At 43.9% G+C, this 20,389-nt stretch overlaps 1 protein-coding gene across 5 annotated transcripts in view; it reads right to left on the reverse strand.

Moving 5' to 3' along the window:
• Positions 1 to 20,389, reverse strand: part of zmiz1a (zinc finger, MIZ-type containing 1a) — a 102,654-nt gene that overhangs the window by 23,795 nt on the left and 58,470 nt on the right. For 4 of the 5 annotated variants that reach the window (XR_008322933.1, XM_053333398.1, XM_053333401.1 and 1 more), the window contains 3 exons: positions 9,471 to 9,578; positions 6,528 to 6,641; positions 3,806 to 3,911 (listed from right to left, as the gene is read on the reverse strand). Coding sequence is in view for 4 of the 5 variants with exons in the window: in XM_053333398.1 (XP_053189373.1) it covers positions 3,806 to 3,911; positions 6,528 to 6,641; positions 9,471 to 9,539 (289 nt within the window). In the remaining variant the exon portion in view is untranslated. The remainder of the gene's footprint in view (positions 1 to 3,805; positions 3,912 to 6,527; positions 6,642 to 9,470; positions 9,579 to 20,389) is intronic. The other variant, XM_053333400.1, reaches the window with a different exon arrangement.

A 20,389-nucleotide genomic window follows, 5' to 3' on the forward strand; every position in this document is an offset into this window, starting at 1 on the left:
GCATTGACAATCCTGCACTTCTCCTGGGACTTTTCTTTTTTTTTTTTCTCATCAGGTGTGTTGTGGTGGGAGGAACAAAGCTTAGGTCTTTCCATCATATTATCCCTATTTACCTTCCCTGCTACCTGGGAACATGCAATGCTAACATAAATGACTGAATCATTATTTCTTGGAGCAACACAGAGAAACAACAAGCAGCAACCTGCGTCTCACTTAAACATTAAAGCAGGTCTCTAAGAACATAGCTATCATTCCAGGAGCAGCTGCCTTTAATCCACAGCGTGTCAAGTCATGTCCCAAAACATAACACACACATTCAAAACAATCTGAGTCACACTTTTATCTAATTAAAACTTTGGGATATTGTCAAGGAGAAGACAGAGAGAGTGAATGGCGACTGACAATCAGAAAACTTCAAAAATATGATAACATCTCCCAATAATACATTTTAGGGTTTATTAGTATAACTGTCGTGAGCTTGGTGATGGTGACAGAGTGTGTCCAATACACTAGAGAAGGAAACAGTAAAACCCTGGATAGATTATGTGGTTAATCTGATTTGTGGTCTGCTCAACTTCACAGTCAACCAACAGCTCAGAGTCCATTAGCGTTGTGTGTGTTTGTAGGGCAGCAGCACACCTATTATCTAATGAACCTCTCAGCAGGACATCTGTTCATAGCTAACTCCGGATTACTACGAATAAAACATTAACAACACCAAAGCTACGTTTTTAAACAGAGTATGAATTTTAAAATGTAACATTAGCAAGAAACAAAGCTAAAAAACCCAAAGCCTAGTGTTCAATAAGTACAACTACACAATAACTGAACTTGGAGAGTGTCAGCTAAATACAACACTGTGAGCTGCTAGTATGCTATCAGCGGTAAAGCCCTGTATCCTCCTCGCTGGTGCTGAGAGTTAACAGTGCTAATGCTAGCTCGCCTAACAGCAGATAAGTCTCTTCACCGGCTGATTCCAGATTAGAGCAACACACTAATCCCCTAGACCACACTGCAGGGTCACAATCTCCAGACAGCTCATCAGCAGCAGCCTGCTGTTGCTAAAAATCTCCCCACTCCACTCGACAGCTCTCGCACAGCATTAGTTCATACTTTTTATACGGGTGTTCAACTTTGGGCATTTTTGGTTTGTTAATGGGCTCAAATGCAAAAAGAAAATTATGGACGCAAAATGTTCTTTCCTCTCCCTGGAGATATAAAAGTACCAAAACTATCAAATGAATCACTGGTCAGTAATTACTAGATGACTTACAGGAAGTATTTTATTACTTTCTAGTAAAGTCTCTGCTTGGTTACACAGTATTTGCATACACTCTGCAGCAATGAGAGGATTTTGTGGTTGCAGTGAGAAATACACGCATGAACTTCATTTTGCAACAACTCAACTTGTCAAACTGTAAAAAATAAAATAAAAAAAATGTGTAGCTTTAATTATTTCCTCTTTAACTGATGCTGTGAAAGATTGATCTGCAATCTTAACAGCCTGCCTCTTCCCCTGAGGAACCCACAGAGAGCTTCCCAGACTCCTTGGCCATCGTCTGGGCTCTCAGGTGTCAGATTTGCGTCCCTCTGTCGCCATGCAGGCTATCAGACAATTGTGCTGGGGCTGCACATTTAGACACACATTTGTGTATGCACACACACATTAAAAATACACAAATATGACCGTACAGCAGTAAAAGCTGCTTGCTTTTCTGCATTTTTGTTAATACATTATATGAGCGCATGCATGTTCCAGTTTGCATCACGTCTCCTCTGTCGCCCTCCTGTCTGCTTTCACAGACAGACGTCCTTGTAAAGGAGGTAAGATGGATGCTCAGTGAGTCAGATCTGCCTTGAGTCACATCTGCCTCCCACCCCAACAGCCTGCCTGCCTCATTTGATGACTGGACGCATCATATCTCCCAACCCCCCCTCCCCCCTCCCCCCCACCCGCATAATTACACTATAGTTCCCATTTGTGCGCCGTGCATAAACAGCCCTTCCTGAAACCCAGTGCTGTCTTCTATTAGATCCCAGAACCATCAGCAGGCCTGAAGATGATTCTGACTGTCAGTCGGGCCCAGACAGCCAGCCAGTCCGAGCCATGGCTGGACAACAATCACATTACCCCAACACAGGAACACAGACAGAGGGAGAAATACGGCAATCAATATTGTACACTGACGTCTGTCTGCCCACTTAAGTTCCTCCCAACAAGATGCTTCCCACCACAACTGAAAGAGGATATTCAGCTTGAGCAAATGTCCATATCATAGGATCATGTGAGCAAGAAAAAAAGAAACTGATATATTTCAGACATTGTAGCTTGTATGAAGAATCATGAGATAAGATTTCAGAGGGTAACTGTCAGTATTGTCAGCGCAGTTCCTGTTATGAAAAAGTGACATGGTCGCTTTGTCAGAAAGAGAAATCAGACAGTTTAAAGCTGGATTGCGGGACTTTTCTGCCCCCATTCTGGCAGTGAGAGTAATTACAAAACACTGTTGACACATGCTTACATCATCCACTGTAGTCTACTCCGTCACTTCTGTTGTGGCTGTAAAACGGTGGACAAAATGACTCATTTCACTATAAGAATTTGATCCATTTAGTCCAATGAATTTGTAAACAGCCGCACGATTAAATTATTTTATCCCCATTCTTGTTAGCAGAGGGCCAACCAGGAGTTAATGGCTCAGCCGGTGGAAATCTCTATTGCACATGCTCAGCCCACTGAGCATGCGCAGTATGAATTCATCCTGCCAGCGCGGGAATGTCAAATCTGCCACCGGATTAAAAACTCTGGCATGCTGTGAGAAACAAAGATATTGATCTGTGGTGATGTCTAATCAGCACTGAACTTGTGGCAAGGGCTTGAATATAACAAACATTTATTTATTAGCATCCGAGGTTTAAACTAAATATCTGACTCTCACTACTGCCACCTATGTACCTGCTGAACAAAGGTTTATCTGTGTTCTAACTGACTCGCTGCAGTTTTGTCAGGCCTGTCAGGCAGTGAATGGTCCAACACACATCAGCAACACCTCTCCAGTCATCCATCTCTTTCCCCCACCTGCGTCTGCACATTTCACTTTGACAGATGTACAAGCACGGGCGGCTCCAGCATGAGCGGGAGGCGGGGATGGGAGGTATGGATTGTAGGAAATTGGATTTGATAGGTAAATGTCTGAGGATAGCATTACTGCTCTCTCTCTGTAGCTGCATGTGCGTGCGTTTGCGGACTGCACATACAAGTGTGAGTGTGGGTTTTGTGTAGAAAGACTGTTGAGTAGACTGTTTTTGTGAGGCTACCCAGACAGCTCATCTCAATAGCACATTAATGTTTAATGGGGACTAAAAATATCTGACATTATAATTCTCTATGGGCTTTTTGTGTGATGTCTGTGGTCACAGTCGTTTGTAGAAATCAAAAATTTCCAAACCACAGATTCATATTAACTTAACAGACACTTTTTATGTTTAAGTATTAAAAGAAAGAAACACAGTCATTTGAAAATTAGCTGCCTGTTGGAACAGTAATGAGATTCTCTGTGTCTTACCAATAAAACATCCTAATAAAGAGCTGAAAACATGTGCAGCTACATTGTGCATTCATAGCCTGAGCAGAGCAATGAAATGGATCAGGACTGCAAGTCACACAATGATTTGATTTGCTTGTAAACACAACATGAAGAACAATGCGCCATGTATCGTCCACTGTCCTGCAAGTCAACAGCAGTAAATGAGATGATGTAAGAGCATGTATCTGCCGACGTTTTAGGAAAGCGGAGGGTCTTACCTGCTGACTTGGGAGTGAATTTATCCCTGTTGGCGGCACATACAGCCAGCAACCTGTAGCCCAGGTCCAAGTCAAACCCCTGCTGAGCAGCAACACGACTCACCACCTGGAGAAGGAGCAATGTATAATGAGTACAATGCTAAAACGATTAGCATTATGTAAATTATTTTTAATTGCATCATTAAAAGCAGCAGCTTAAAGCAGATGTAGCAAATTCTGAATTATATCCATCCATCCATCCATGCTAACTGAAGTAAAGGCATCTTAATCCCTTCTCCTTCTTAATAGTGTTAATATTCTGAGCCAATTCTGTCATTGAAACTTCACTTATCTTCAGACAGACACTTAATATAAACACTCGCGCTCACACAGACACAGTGAGATTAATGTGGAGCCTGCAGTCTGGAGTGCTCCAGTGATCCACGGTCAGGACAAGTCTGATGACTGCATCAACCTCCAAGAGAGGTGAAGGGAGCCAAGCCACAGTCGCTCTGCAGAACGAGCAGTCTCTGAAAGGTTATCCTCAAACAAGCCTGCCCTGGCCCCAAAGAGAACAGAGTTTGTCTCCCAACTAAAGGTTGCTGGGTCAATTACCCATGCAGGACTGGGAAAATGTGGAAATAAAAGGTATTGGGATATCTCTCCGTAGTGTGGATGTGAGATTATGTTCAGCAAAACAGTGAGAGTGCACAAAAAAGAGGGTAGAGTAGAAAAAGACTGAAATTTAAAGTCTCCGCTGGGTGAAAAAAACAGTTAAAAACTGTGTTTCTTCCTCCAATTTTGAGAAGGACCAGTCCCCATCTGTAAGGCTTTAATAATCCTTTTGTGTTAATGACTTCAAAAAGGAGGTTGACCATTTATGGGACATGAGCAGGAGCCTCCCAGACTCCAATATAAAGTTAAAGGGGATGCTGAGTAACGTTAAACAGGGCCCAGGAGACAGGGCTAAATCATTATTAAAAGGGAAACCCCTTTGCTTTTATCTGCTAACAGATGACAACTCCTCTGCTCCCTCTGACCTCGAAACACACATTACTATTACATTACTAACAAGGTCAGCCGGGGTGCTTCTTAGAGCGCCAACATAACAGCTAGCAGTGATCATAAAGGGCCTCTGTCGCAGGTTATATGGCTGCTTGAGCACCGAAAGAAAAATTATGCAGGTTATGCTCAAAAATGGGGTTTTAATCAAGACAGTCTCAGTTAATCATGTTACATTTGTTTGATGCTGTGCAGGATACATGAGGAAACTTCACAACCTAATCTATTCAATCTGACCAACTGATGTGAACGATGATGACTCTCACAGATTGTTGAATCATGTCGTTGTCAGTTGTTTCATTTCCTGCATGACCGTGACTGCCTTACAGTTTGTACAAGGCAGACAGCCAGCTACAGAGGCAAGCATAGATTCAACATGGATTTAAAAATGTTTCACCTCATAAGCCTTTTTCAGCTTAGTCTCCCTGTGAGGATGTACATCCAACCCCATATTCCTGTCAACATGCAAACAGTGCAAGTGCTACAAGAGGGGAAGGAAGGTTACTGGGCTGTTTAACAAAAATCAGCTCTGTTGTTTATTTCTGCTCATTGTAAATGAGATTCAGCTCCTTGTGAACTACATAATATAGATGTCTACATGCACTGACATTATCCACACTCTCAATATATGAGTGAAGAGAAAAAACAGACACACAGAGTTATCAGGACAGCACTGACAGCTCTGTTATGTCATATTTTATTGGCTCTGGAGCTGATGTTCCACCGGGGAATAGAGGATGACCTCCACATGTACAACATGCCACAGGGAACAGGCGTCTCTGCATGAGGCGGTTTCATTCAGCTATGACAACTCTCATGGGCTATAATTTAAAAAGAAGATGCAGAGTTACCTTTACATGTCCATTCAGTGCGTGGATATTGCACATAAAGTAGTAGTAACATCATGAAAGCAAAATCCTTGAAAGAATGTGAGGACTTGTTGCAGGCTGTAAATCTCCTGATAAGAAGCAGTGTGCTCTGTGAGTCTGATGAAACAATTTAGCTGATGGAAACAGCCCCATGCTGAGCAGGCTCTCAGTGGTGGGCTCCATTGTATGGCTCTTTATCAGCCGTTAAGAGGCTTTTATTGTGATTTACACATTAATGAGCATTTATCTGTTTGCTCACGCTACCACTTCTGCTGGGAACACTGTTAACTTCAGTGATTCAAAGGCTGATCGTAGCGATAAACACGTGAAACTTTCAATTATCTGCTTTAAAGCCTCTCTTCCATATATGTGACTGTGTATGTTTGTAAGTATATGTGTGTTTCTTTTCACACACACCTTGTGCAGATCTGCAGACCAGCTCTTTGGCCCAGTGCCCAGATCGATGAGTGGGAGCTGGTGAACTAAGAGGGGATAGCCAATACCCACAGTACTACTCAAGCTCTTTTATTCATGTCTGTGTTTGTATGTGTGTGTGTGTTTGTCAAGCACAAAGTGGAGAGGGACAGTCGGTCACGAAGACTTTGGCACGGCATGAATATCAGCACTTTGCTTCAGCTCCTGCACAGTCACAGGTTCACTTGCAGTAACACAAGGGGATGTAAAAGCCTCAGAAGTGGACACATCATCCCATTTTTCTTTTCTAAGTATCCAAAATGTAATTATTGTTTTGCTCACATCTCCTAAAAAGCACCTGAAAAACCCAGTGAAAACCATAATTAGTGTTTGCATACCGTCAGACATCCCATGAGGCTTTGCTCAAAAGGTCGCTGGAAGGCCCGGGGATCTCCGCACCAGTCTAGCAGCTCTGTGGCTGCTGAGTGGAAGTTGGCCGGGTTCTGTAAGTGCTGTGCAAACACAGGGAAAGCAGACTGCCATTAGAAACAATGGGAAATAATGGGCGTTATTTTTTGTTCACATTAAGTACAAATTGGAAAAACACTGAAACCAAATAGTTCTGTAGCCTTGCGCTCTCCCTCCAAACTCGCCTGATTTAATGTCTTGTGTTTCTGCACAACCCTGTGAGGACCTTGACTCCTTCCAATGCACGCCCACTCAGGGCTCTGTTGCATTGTGGGAAGAAGATCACACCCATATCAACAATGATGCCAGTGTTTCTTGTTAATCTCTCTTGGCAACACCCAGCCCTCACCCTCATGACCCACACAGCAACCAAATCTTTCCCTCCAATCCTCCTCCACTCTCTTTCCCTCATTCATTGCCTGTTTTCAGAGTGTAACAGAGCCTCAGCACCAGAAGTCCACTGGCTGGCTTGGCTGTGCACAAAGAAAACAACCTCGGTCCTGGCAGCTATGTGTGCAGACTCAATACGCGCCGTTGGTGTGTTGTCTAATCTCTTTCAGTCTCTGTCTGTCTCTCTTGCTTGTTCACTGAGGCCTGAAACAGTTGAGTCTTTTCTTCCCAGTGTCTGAAGGCTACTCAGGCTGGCAGGACACAATAAGCGGTTTTTAAAATTGGGCTCCCTTTCTTCACGGCTCAGGAGGTTAATAGCTCTGAAATGGCGCAGAGCTGCAGTGAGTTCAGTCGGTGAGATTGAGCCCACTTGAAAGCATTTATTATTCTCATCTGGGCTGAAGCGTCTTGTTTTGTGTGTTCTTCCAGAGAAGGTAGAACTATTGTCTTTAGGGGGCAGCAGAGGTGAGCGTTTCTGAAAAGGCAGCTTTTTTGGCAGTGAGCGACAAAGGGGCTCTTCGGTGGAAAGCGCAGCCTAACATATCAAGCCTGGGTACCCGCCCACAGAGAAAATCTCTGCGAGCTTCCAATGATATCATGAGCTTCAAGAGAGGCCTTGAGTGACTCATCTTTTGTGATGTGAAGATTAGCCATTATAGAGTTAGCTTGCAGACTCTCACAGGGGTTTGACTGATGGTGAAGAGAAGCAGAGAGAGTGAGAGAAAGCGAGTGATGATCTTGTTGAGTGAGAGGGAGGAGAAGAGCCTGTTCTAGATGAATGATATAATCTAGCATTATTGCTGCTTGATGGGAGGCATATCAGCCTCAAGCGCGAGAGGAATCAGAACTAGCACAGCAGGGGCTGTCTGTCTAGATCTGAACTCACAGCTCCTCCTGCTGCAGCGATCGCCACCGACTCTGCCTGACAACCTTGACTCTGGTTGGGGAGGACAGCAGAGTGAAAGAGCTTCGCTCTGTTTCGGGGGAAGAGAATGGGCCCTGAGCAGTTCTTGTTGTTGTTGCTGTTCAGGGTTGGATGAGGACAAGAGCAGGGAGGTGGAGGGGGGAGAGGGTTGAGCAGCAGCAGAGATGGGGTTTCAGCAGACGAAGAGCCAGACGTTTGACAGACTGTCCTCTGTGAGATGATAGACTGACTTGCGCCTTTTCGGGCCAGCCAAGGATCAGTCTGTTCAGAGTCTACCTGGCTGTATGAAAAACAGCATAACACCTGGCTCTCTGCCAGCGGCTTTCCCCAAACCAAAACAACACCCTGCTGGCAGAGCCGCCACAAGCTCAGAGCTCACAGACTAACTCTGCGCCTTTGAAGTGTGGTTTACTATGAGCTGCAAGTATATAAACCAAAGTACAATTAGTGCATTTATTAAGCTTGACGTGTTAACTCAGGCTATTTAGGGATGTGTCAGTGACGCCTACAAAACGAAGGAATCTTTGTGAAGTGAGTGGTTTCAATTCAACCAAATTTGTTCTTTTGTAAAAAGCTAACATTTTCCAAGATTTTGACATTAAGCTGCCTGCAATCACAGAGAGAGAATCATGGCAATCAGAGCCAGTTTGGATAAAAGGTTATTATAGAGGGTGCTTAGGAGACAAAGTGGGGGTGGGGTGGAAAGAGAAAGGGAAATGCCACCTTACAATTGCTAGCTCAAAGCCCTATCAGTCACCGATTCAATGTAAGGCCTGGTGTCATATGGATGTTGGGAGATATAAAGGATCACACCCACATAGCATAAACAAATAAGTCCACAGCCTGCCAGCCAACCAGCCACTCAGCTCTTGAAGACTATTAATCACAGGCAGAGGCGGTAGCCCTGGGTTATGTCTGTCTGTCTGTCTGTGTGTGTCGCTCTAGCTGTATCTGTCTGTGAGGAGTCTCCTGAAAGCTTGCAGTCAAGGAAGCATTTAAGCAAAACCACAACAAGGGCCTGCATACGTCAGGAGTCAGGAACGTGATGTAAGGGAACACAGGACCAGGGGAGTTGGGGGTGGAGGGCGGGGGTAAGTTGAGTCTGTTATGTTGATAGTGTCTTTGAAGTCTTTTCTTATGTTCACTGCCAGATTTGCCTCTCTCTCTCTCTCTATGACCCTGTGCAACATGATCTGTGTGACTGGAGCTAATGGCCAGAAAAGCTGATGTCCATATAAGGTGCTTAGAAGAGAGGAGAGGAGGGGAGAGGAGAGGAGAGGAGAGGAGAGGAGAGGAGAGGAGAGGAGAGGAGAGGAGGGGTGAGGAGAGGAGAGGAGAGGAGAGGAGAGGAGAGGAGAGGAGAGGAGTGGAGAGGAGTGGAGAGGAGAGGAGAGGAGAGGAGAGGAGAGGAGGGGAGAGGAGAGGAGAGGAGAGGAGAGGAGAGGAGAGGAGAGGAGAGGAGAGGAGAGGAGGGGAGAGGAGGGAAGAGGAGGGAAGAGGAGAAGAGAAGAGGAGAGATTCATGTATCTACATAGTACTGAAAGAAGTTAAAAGACACCTGTTTGATGCACAGCAGCCTGTCATTGGTCTGCTGGATGTGCCGGTCCATTGATGGTAACGTGTTCATCTTGATGTCTCTACCGGGACGCCATTAAACTTCTGTACTCTGAAACACAAGAGGAGAGGTACATCTGTTAGAACACGTTTCTGTCAGGTCGCCCATGTTAAGAGTTTGTAGCCTGTGAAGTTCAAACAGCGTTTTAGCAGCTTGACAAATTATGTTACATCTCAAACAGGGAAGCTAGCTTGTTTATGTACTGACTCATCGAAGGGCTTGATTTGCCTCAAGTCAAGAGCACTTTTTTCTTTTTCTTTTTTTATTGGCGAATGCGTGAATCTGAGATGTTCCACAGCAGCACGGAATCATGATCAAACTGGAAGAAAACTGCTTCATGTTAACAATGGGAGAAAAATCCACAAGAGAAAGGACATCAACTGTTATCTCGTTCAAAGATGCACACCTCCCAGTCAAGGTTATCAGCGTGGCGAGGCAACTAATTCATGTCCACATCTAACAGCAGATAAAGCTTGACTTTACAGCATCTCTTTCTCTCTGCGTATCTCTCGTTTTGATCCAACAACAAGCAACTGCAACAGGACCAAATTCAGCCCCCCACGCTCGCTAACTCTGACCATCTCAAGAAAATGGGCTGAAGCTGGATTAATAGGTATCGTGCTGGTTTGCCAGCAAGGCCTCTGTCCCTCACTATCCCTCCATGTTTATCTCCATCAGTGTTGGTCAGACTCGCATTCCTCCACACAAAAGGCGAGCTGAGAAACCACAGGTGGGGGGGGGGGGGATACAGGCCTGGGCTCTAGAAAGCTGCTCAGTGCTGATAAAGGGTCCCCCAAGATCCCCTGCTGTGAGAAACAGAGCAAGAGAAAGAATACTATGGAAGCAGAGTGCTCAGCCAGGGAGTTTTCATGTGTAATGCTCAGTCTGGTGCGCTTATCTTGGAGAGAGTATTGCAAGTATGTGCACTCTTTCTCTCTTTCACACGCGCTGAAGAGCATGTAAACACAAAAGCTTGAATTCACCACTTTGATTAAGCGTAAAGGTAAAACTTCAAAGGCGCACTTGGAGAATAAGAGTGTATTACTAATCCTCTGAGCTTAAGCATTACCAGAGTAGAATTACCTGGAGTGCACTTCGAAGTCTTAAACATCAGCGGATACATTGCTCATTTGAGTGAAGGGGAATTCTGGAGTGGAAAAACGGGGCAGAACGTGGTCAAATGACGGGCAGCCAAATGTTTCTTTTCAGGTTGTTTAGACATGATGCTGCTGTGGTCGCTGATGTCTGTGAAAAGTCCCTAAAACAGCAAACTTTACATCCTGCAGGGCACAAAGCCACTCTGACCACGGATGATATGACCAAAGCTTGTGGCCTAATTCTGCTATGCTGTGGTGTCGCCTAGCGCCCAGTAGATGTCTCCCTTTCCTGCTGCTAACCAGCATGTCTCGTTCACACACTACACCCAGAGCAAGTGGTCCAGAGAGGGCTCCTTTAAGCCCTGACAAGTGCTACAAATCCCCTTCAGCAGTCAGGCAGCTCCACGGACCACTAACAGGGCACACTCCAACCCAGTGCTGGCTGTCTGACCTTGTGGCTATTGATTAACTGTTTCTCCTCCAGCTCCCCTTCCTGCTGTCCTAACACACCCGCAGCCAAGACCCGAGAGGAAGGAGGAGGGAGGAGGGGGTGGAGATAGCTGCTTCTTTTACCCTACAATCTCCTTTTTCCCCCTCCTTCCCTCTGTTGTGCTTTAACAGGGGCCAGCACGCACGCACACACGCACGCACACACACGCACACACACACACACACACACACACACACACACACACACACACACACACCTCCTCCTATGAGCGAGCAGTGCTTTTGTTAGTTGTTGAAAAGATGGGCCCTCAGGTTCTGAAAGGAAAATGAGTGAGGAGGAAATGTGACTGCGGCCGACCAGGCCGTGTTCAGTCAGTGACGTTTGTCACGGAGATAAGAAGTCAATCCACCTGACTGACTGATTATCCAGGCTGACTCCAGCACCACGCCCCCTCCTAACCCTCAACGTTCAGGGGAAAAAATGTGTTGCATAACAGACGATGCTTCAGTGAAAACACGGCCGAACCCCTCTTCCTGCCCCACATCCTCACCTCCCCCTGTTTACTATCAAAACAAGACGCTAATCTGTCATCTCATCATAGGAAGCTGAACGTTTTACCAGCACAATGTTGACACCTGATTGACTGATTACAGCTGGGCTGAAAAAAAAAAAAAAAAAAAACTTCAAGGAATTGCAGCAGTGTGTGATTTTTCTACTCTTTTTCCAGAGTATTATTTTCTGTTTAAGACTTTCTGTTCTACTGCTGTTGTTATTTGAGCATGCTCACACTGAGGACGGGCCTGCTTAATCTTTATTGTCTTCCAAACATCTTAATCAGCTCCATTCAGCACTGCTTACTGGAGGTGCAAAGCAAAGGATTACACATCCAATTACAGTATGTTGTGCATATTACAGCCTCCCTTTAAACAGTGGTGGGAGGATGTGGCTATGAATGACAGCAGAGTAACAAATCAGAAATAATACTAACATCCGAGGAAGCTTCACTCACTCTCACTCTCTCTCTCTCTCTCACTCTCTCTCACTCTCTCTCACTCTCTCTCTCTCTCTCTATAAAAAAAAAAACCCTCACTTTTCGTTTCCCTCCTTCTCTCTTTCTGGAGCAAAGCAAGCTGGGGGAAGTGGGGCAAGAAATAAGCGCTCAGAAACAAAAGCACAGTAATATGAAAAGCACTGGAGTATGGCAGGAAGGGGGCAAGAAGGGCCAGCCTCAGTGGGGGAAAGAGACAGGGAGAAAGAAAAAGAGAAAGTATTGAAATTATCTCTTAATTATCAGCAGCGGCACGTACACACGCCCACATATTCATACACACACAGACACACACATAGTGTATGATCAGTCATAGCATGAGTGATTTCTCATTTCAGACATATGACTACCGCCTTTGTCAAGTGCGGCTTGCTTTGTCAGTGTGATCCGTGGGTTTGTTACAGACGAGCTCATGATACACTCCAATAATGTGCACTGCATAGGAGCACATGAGGAGAAAAGCTGGGCTACTGTACATACTTTAAATTGATATCAGCATCATGACATTAATAAGGATATGTTCTGTTATCAATACATATGCAAAAGTCACCTCAAATTGATGCTAAAAGCTAAAAATGTGTTCCACTGTGACAGATTATACAAGACTAAAATCTTCATATCTTGGTTTGTTCTAAATTAAAGCATGTTCTGAATCACATCATCAGCCATATCTGAACATCATGACATGATCTTGCTGAAAGCTGATAAACAATGTCCTACAGCCACCTGTTCAACACCGACAGTTCAGTTTAAACATGGGCCAGTTTTTTTCAGGATTTTTCATTCAAAGTTTAGATGGAAACTATGAAAGTCAAAAGTTTTCAGTTTTCATTATATTTATGCTGGAGGGCTGGATTTGGCCCACAGGCCGCTATTTGCCACCCGCTGCCCCAGGATCACATGGGTTACATAAATATTTTCCTAAAATGATCTACTACATTTTTCAAGTGTACTGTTTCACTTGGTTTTACAGGCCCTGAAGGGATCACATGTTTACTGTTTATCAATGATGTTCATGTTAAGGTAAGAAATTAAGGCTTTTCATGCAGAACTGTGGAAAATAATACATTTTGACATGTTTGAATATTCAATCTGCGGTCTATCCAGTATGTAAAGTGTAGAGGGCAGTGCTGAACAGAGTGAAGTCTGGTCATAGATCATCTTCATTATTCATCAACAACAGTCTGAAAAAAGAGAACATAACTATCACTCCTGTTCTCTGGTCACAGTGGGGGATCTTCTCTCCTCCTCCTCCACCTCGTCTTCAGTTATATGGCCAAAGCTTTTTTTTTTTCTCTCCTCTCACAGATACTATGTGCTTTTTGCTCCCCTTTTCTATAGCCCTCAGACATCATTAGAGCCACCCAGCATGCGACTCCTTTCCACCACCGTCCATTTTCCATTCTATCATTTTCTTCTATTCGCTTTACCCTGTCCCTCATATCTCAACCCTCCTGCCACTCTTCCTCCCTCTCTCCCTCTCTCCATCCCTCCCTCCCTCCCTCCTCCTTCCTGGGGCCCCGTGTGGGAGCTGCCATAACAGGAGGTGGAATGGATTCATTTGCTCTAATGTGGTTTGGGCTGCAGCGTGGCACGGCACAGAGCGACACTTTCTCCCAGTACGCCGAGCTTCTCTCCCTCTCTTTCCCTCTCTCTCTCTCTCTCTCTGTCTCTCTCTCTCTCTGTCTACAGTTCATGTGTTTTCAAACAGGCCAATCAACACCACTCAGCTGTGCTGGCCTCTCTCTCCCTCTCCCTCCTACAATCTCTGCTCTCAGTGTGTCTGTAAAAAGCCACCAGCCCTCTCTCATACACACTATTATCTCTAGTGGAAAACTCCCATGGTCAGACAGTCCCCCTTTTTTGCTCTCATTGCCTTTATTTTCTCTAGTCCACACCACTCTGCTCAGCCTCACCTACCACTTCTCCATCTTTTTTACAAACCTACTTCCATTACCATATCTCCGTCTTTCTCCATCTCACACTGCCTTCATTTGTTTTGTTCTTTGCATTATTTTGTAGGCTGTGCTGCTAATCCTCTCCTCCACTAATCTCTCTCCCTCTCTCCTTTTCCCTCCCAGCAAAGCCAACCAACCATTAGTCATATCGCTCCCTCCGGCCTTTATAAAATTCAACCCCTCTACACAGCATCATAGCCACGAGCCTTTATGAAAAAAAAAAGTGAAATGACTTCTCCCAGGGGTGGAAGTAAAAAAACTCTAAATGTTGCTGTTTGTTTATCTTCTGTTTTAATGTGACAACCACATGAGCACCAGGCAGCTATGTGACACCCAACACTGCAATGCAAACAGCTGTGATGTGGGGATATGTGAGCTGCTCTGTTGCCGTCTATAAATATGGAGCTTCAGTTGTGGAATATTGCAGGTATGCGCTACCAGATACCCCCGGGAGCAGCCGATTATTTCACCACTCAATGTGTGAGATCAAAAAAGGAGCATGATGGTGAGCGCAGAGGTGCCTCCCTTTTAGCCAATAGTGCACATTAGGGTTTCAGCTGAAGATTGGCCGCATTATATTACAGTTTTTTTTTTAACTGAATACATCAACATAAGTAGCATAAGCAATACTTTGGGGATGATAATTGATTTAACGAGATACTTACACACCTACGCATACGATGTTACTGAATCAAATGATAATTAGGGCACATAATAATAAAAAATGCTCATCATGACTTTCCAGATTCATGGCATTAAATTTACATAGATACAAATTCTCATATTTGAGAAGACAGAAAGCTCAAGTGTGTGACTAATGACTCTCAATCAATAATCAACACTGCCAACTAGGAGAAATAAAACACAATTAAATAGGTATAATCAATAATCTTATTTAAAAAATAATCATACAGCTACTTGTATTCGTACTGTACATGGTTGCTGATTGTGACCAAAGTGATAGCTGATGGTGAAAATGATCATCCAACTCTGCAGAATGTTTCACTGATCCGCAACTTTACTGTCACCGCTGTCACTGTTTGTTTTCAGCCACGGCAAACAGAAAGTAACACCACAAAACCTCTGATAAACCCTCTGCACGCTACCTATCCAGCACAGACAGAGTTAGTGACAGTCATGTGAAGTGAAGATAATGTTATTGTGTATCTGCTGGATGTGTAAAACCTACAGGTAACTGTGTGTGAAAAGGTAACTGTTAATAAGTTCGCTGCAGCAACTCACAGTAAAAAGGTGATAATATGTCAGTGTTGTGTTTACAGCTTGTGGCCAAAAGTCAGTTATTGCAGCTTTAAGTTCTACCGTGTTATTACTATAATGAAATCCAGATGATGCCTGATCACATACTGTACTATGGTACAATATTTTATCAAAAACTAGTTTCAGCAGACAGACATGTTTCTGTGTGTGGTCCTCTGCTGGTGCATGCGTCTGTGTTTTTGTTTTGATTGTCTGAAGAGCATTAATGGCGAAAGGCCATCTATCAAACCATGAGATATGAAATCAGGTCATCCATGAGCAGAACGGAGCTTGAGCATCACATGATGAATGAATGAACTCCTTATTCCATACAATGTTCCAGTTGCCGAGGACTATAAATACCAGCTGGGGAAGATTGTATGTCCTGGCTGCCACATACGATTTTCCACTGTCACGAAAGGCAAGATTCTATCACTTGTGATGCACAAGGGATGATGTCTGTGTGTGTGTGTGTGTGTGTGTGTGTGTGTAGAACACAAGGCCAATGTCTAGTCTTTATCACAGCAACAGGTCATCAGAGGACTACCTGAAATACTGAGCTCTTTCAGTGAGAGAGTGCATAAATCTCATAACCTTTATTAAGTGGAATAACAGCAGTCTAGTGCATTTTTAAAAGAATTTTGGAGAGGAGAGGAGAGGAGAGGAGAGGAGAGGAGAGGAGAGGAGAGAAGAGGAGCAGAGAGTAGAGGAGAGGAGAGGAGAGGAGAGGAGAGAAGAGGAGCAGAGAGGAGAGGAGAGGAGAGGAGAGGAGAGGAGAGAAGAGGAGCAGAGAGGAGAGGAGAGGAGAGGCAGATTGTGATTGACAGTGGAGTCTGACAGGCTTGTGTAAAGCTAACCTTATGGGCCTGACTCCAGCAGAGCTGTTAGCTCACACACCGCCCCCCGTGACTGCTGAACGGGTAAACTGACAAATTCCATGTCCTTCGGTTTCAGTGCCAGCAAACTGCTGACCCAAACGCAATTAAACAACATCCACCCGGGGTGAGTGTAACACATCAATGTACAGTAGCATATGAATGTGCATGTGATAGTCTATGTGAGGAAAGTGATGAAGTGTGTTCAGCAAAGAGAAACAGGGAGACAGGAGCAGAGAGTGAGACTTACAAAGAGTGAATGTGATTCAATCTGCTCAGTAAGCCATGAAATGGTATTGGTGTCATTAGGGAGAGCAAAATATATCTGTGCCAGTCTGCCCTCCACTCCCCTTGTCTTTGACACTCCAAAAGCAGAATTCTTACAAAAGAAAAGAAAAAGAAAAAGAAAAAAGCAACCAGACGAGCCTCTCTACACTTGGTGGAACAAAACGTCCTACAGTTCTGCAGCTCCTGTCGAGAAACCTTTATTTCTCCCTCTGATCCTTTATGGGACAAATCCAATTGACCATAAAAAAGTATTTCCAATTAGGAATAATTCTGAAATCAGTGTGAAATAATACACACAGTGCCAGACTCTCAAAAGGCTATTACACTGCTTTGCAAGGACAGACATGACAAAAACATTCTCCAAATTAACTGTCAATTAGGTGACTCTTAATTGTTTTCTTCTTTATTCAATAATGATGGGATTATTATTATTATTTATCCCTACAACAGCTTTTCTTTGACAAATTAAGGTGACATCTGCATCGATATGCAAAATTAGGATGTTACCTTTTTAAAAAAGGAGCCATACCCTGCCAATGTAACTTACAAATGTTGCATTTTAGGATTATGTACTGATTTGATCAAGTGATTACCGTGTATTGCTGAATGGCTACAAATGTGAGCTTTAATTAATGGTAGGCAGATTAGGAATATAACTAAGATATTTAAAATTCTAAAACAATTTACAGAAACCTTATTGATTTTTCCACCATCTTGCCTGCAGAATAAGAATATGGGACTTGTTCAAGGATGCTGGAAGAAGACTGATGTTTGCCGGTCCATGAACCAGGTCCTTTGATAGAGGAACAGCCTGTGTGACCAGCGATGCAGACAAAATACAAACAAATCACGCTTTCAAGCCTGGCGCACAAGTTTAATCCTTTGACAGTGGATTTTTACAGAAACGTCTAAATAACCTTAGAGACAGTGAGACCTTACTACACGGGGGCAAAGGGGAGCATGATGCACTCATTCATCTCACTCTGTGTGTGTTTGTTTGCCACTGCGTGCCACAGTAAGGGTATGAGTAGCAAAGAACACAAAACATCTGCTTGCTGTGAAAATGAAACAGCCTAATGGCGTACGCCGAGTACCAGTTTCATTCTCTGAAGGGACAATCCACACAGGTACTATTTGGCACAGTGAGCGCAACAACCAGTGTTGAAAGGCTAATGTGCTTCACTGCAGCTTTTACAAAACACCCTCTTTGTGCCACAAAGCACTCAACTAGTGTGTGTGTGTGTGTGCGTGTCTGTTTGTGATCTCAAATATCGTTACACAAAGTCCATCCTATCAGCTTATCTTTATGCATGCATGTGTGCGTAACATGTCGAAATGATGTTTGACATAGCAGGCAAACACAGAAACACACACATCTTCAACCCTGAAGAGGCTTTAATGTGTCTATTTGTGATCTGATCTACTTTCCCTCTGAAATGTTCTGCCTCTGCTGCTGAGATTCGAGGTATGTAGAAGGGAATGCGGCAGGATGAGACAGACAAATAGATGGGAAAAGAGAGCAAGAGAGAGAAAAACACTCACGCAACATATTACATGTAGTGGGAGGCAGGGAGAGACGTGCAGGGAGAGATAGGGGGAAATGGTTGCAGAGCAGGAGAGAACGATGGTGAGAGGTCATCCCTGGGTAATTTGTTTTGGTCCTCTCAGAGCGCAGACACACAGGGAGCAGGTAAACCAATTACAGTGTGACATGAATCACTAAGACCTACAGGCAGCCACGCAGCTGGCCAGCCAGCCAGCCAGCCAGCGCAGCCAAACAGCCAACCGAGTGCACGCTGTCTCTTTCCCTAAGTGCTGGTCAATCACATGCCACAGCCCTCGCTCCTCCCTTGACCATGATTGCACATCTGGAGGGAGCTGATGAGAGAAAAAACATAATTTCCCCATGGCTTCAGCGCTAAGAGATTTTGTGAAGCTCTGACGGTCTTTTCTGTTCATCTTGAACAAATCTGGATGTTCTTCTTAAGAAAATGCTTGACCCCAGGACAAAAAAACTAGCGGTGAAGTAACAATGCAGCAAGAATCTCAGCAAAACCGACACTTCTGCGGTGATGGCTCCATCTCCGATAAATCTAATCTAATCTGACAGTGTGTTTTGGTTCTTCTACTCCATCCCATTTCCAAACCACAAACAATAATGATAATGATACGGCTCCTTTGAGGAAGCACAAGGTTGGATGTCAGATCCCGATGGATGTCAAAGCCAAGCCAAAGTATTTACAAAGACAAAGACTTAAGCAATTACTTTAATTTCCTTAATCGCCCGATTGCTGTCAAAACGATGTTTTGTTTGGGTTTCAGTCCCATCAATACCACTGGCTATGTAACACAGAGACAGCAGAACAGAAACAACTTGTAAATAAACAATCATCTAAGTCCCTTTCTCTGTGCCAACAGTCCTAATCCTCCAGTTGACGCTAAACTGACAGGAGTGTCATGAAAATCCGCCCGACCATAGAAGAGAATGGAGTTGACAAGGAGAGTGATTGGACAAGGATGCAACGATTTTAGATTCTGATGGTACAAATATAATCTGAGGGGGGGGAAAAAATCACAGTTTCACAGTTATTATGCACTCATTTATTTCACAATACTACGGATGGATAAAATCATACGAGTGTGTTTAGTTTTGAAGAGGGAGCAGAAGACAAACACTTTGCCGAGGATTCTGCAACACAGGGTTGAACTGCAGCAGTACAGCGGAGGTCTGAGGCTAAAAGTGAATACAAAAAATGAAAATTAATAATCCATGCCATGATAGCGCCAACTGGACATTGCAGTAATGACTTGAGTTGAATTCTAATACAGTAATTTTAATTATTATTATTACTGTAAGATTAAGATGAAATGTATTGATCCCCTAGGGGCAAAAGAAAATACTAATGTAGGGAATAAACTGATGTGTTTTATTATCATCCATACCTGCAGTTTCATTTTTAATTATCTGTTTTAATAATTGATCTAATTTTACATGTGCCATGAGAAAATCCTGTCTATTATAGTAAAAAAAAGAAAGAAAGAAATTGAGAGCATCTCTTATGTGGGTTTTATTAATCACTGAAATGTAATTAATTGGATCCCGTGCTATAGTGCTCCTTTTCCTGCTTTGTTGCAGTCGGTTTATGTTGCACTGAAAGCCTAACTCACCTCTACTTTATTGATTACAAGTGACACTTTTATATTTTATTAAGTAATTGTACTTGGTCAGTATAGCTGCATGGTGATCTCACAGTTGTATAAAGATAAAGGTGTTAGGTGTTATAAAGGTGTCCTTTGACAAGTTTTACAAATTGGTGATCTGTCATCTTGAACCTGGCCAGTCTTTACATTTCCAAATACCTCAAAACTTGTTGCGGCATGGCACTTTAAGTTGGTGTGCCAGGTTTGTTTTGGTTCCACTGTGTAACTTCTGCCACTGTGACATTTTTAAAAAGTGTGTTTAATGATGAAATTGGTTAATCGCTTCATCCCTAGACTGTACTGGATTACATATCGCCTTGGCACTTCACTTGCTATTTTGTTTGATGTGGCCTTGGTGCACGTTGTAGATTCAGGAGGGGTAAATATTTGATGAAGGGCGTTATGGTGTCGGGGCCTGCTGCTGCCAGGGGCTGATCTGAGGCAGTGACTAATAAAGACAGCAGAAGGCAGGTTGTCGATCACCGCTGGGGCGCTGGCTGGGCAGAAGTGGCTGGAGTTTACCAAAGCACCAGGTCTTCTAATGTTAGCTCACCAGGCAAAGATAGCCTATCCCTTGCCAGTACATCAGTATGCAGTCTCATGCATTTACACACACACACACAGAGAGAGAGAGAGAGAGAGAGAGAGCACCAGTGGGGCTGTAGTTAGACACAGTTAGAAGAGATT

The sequence above is a fragment of the Scomber japonicus genome, chromosome 14, assembly GCF_027409825.1.
Source record: "Scomber japonicus isolate fScoJap1 chromosome 14, fScoJap1.pri, whole genome shotgun sequence".
NCBI classification, from domain to species: Eukaryota; Metazoa; Chordata; class Actinopteri; order Scombriformes; family Scombridae; genus Scomber; species Scomber japonicus.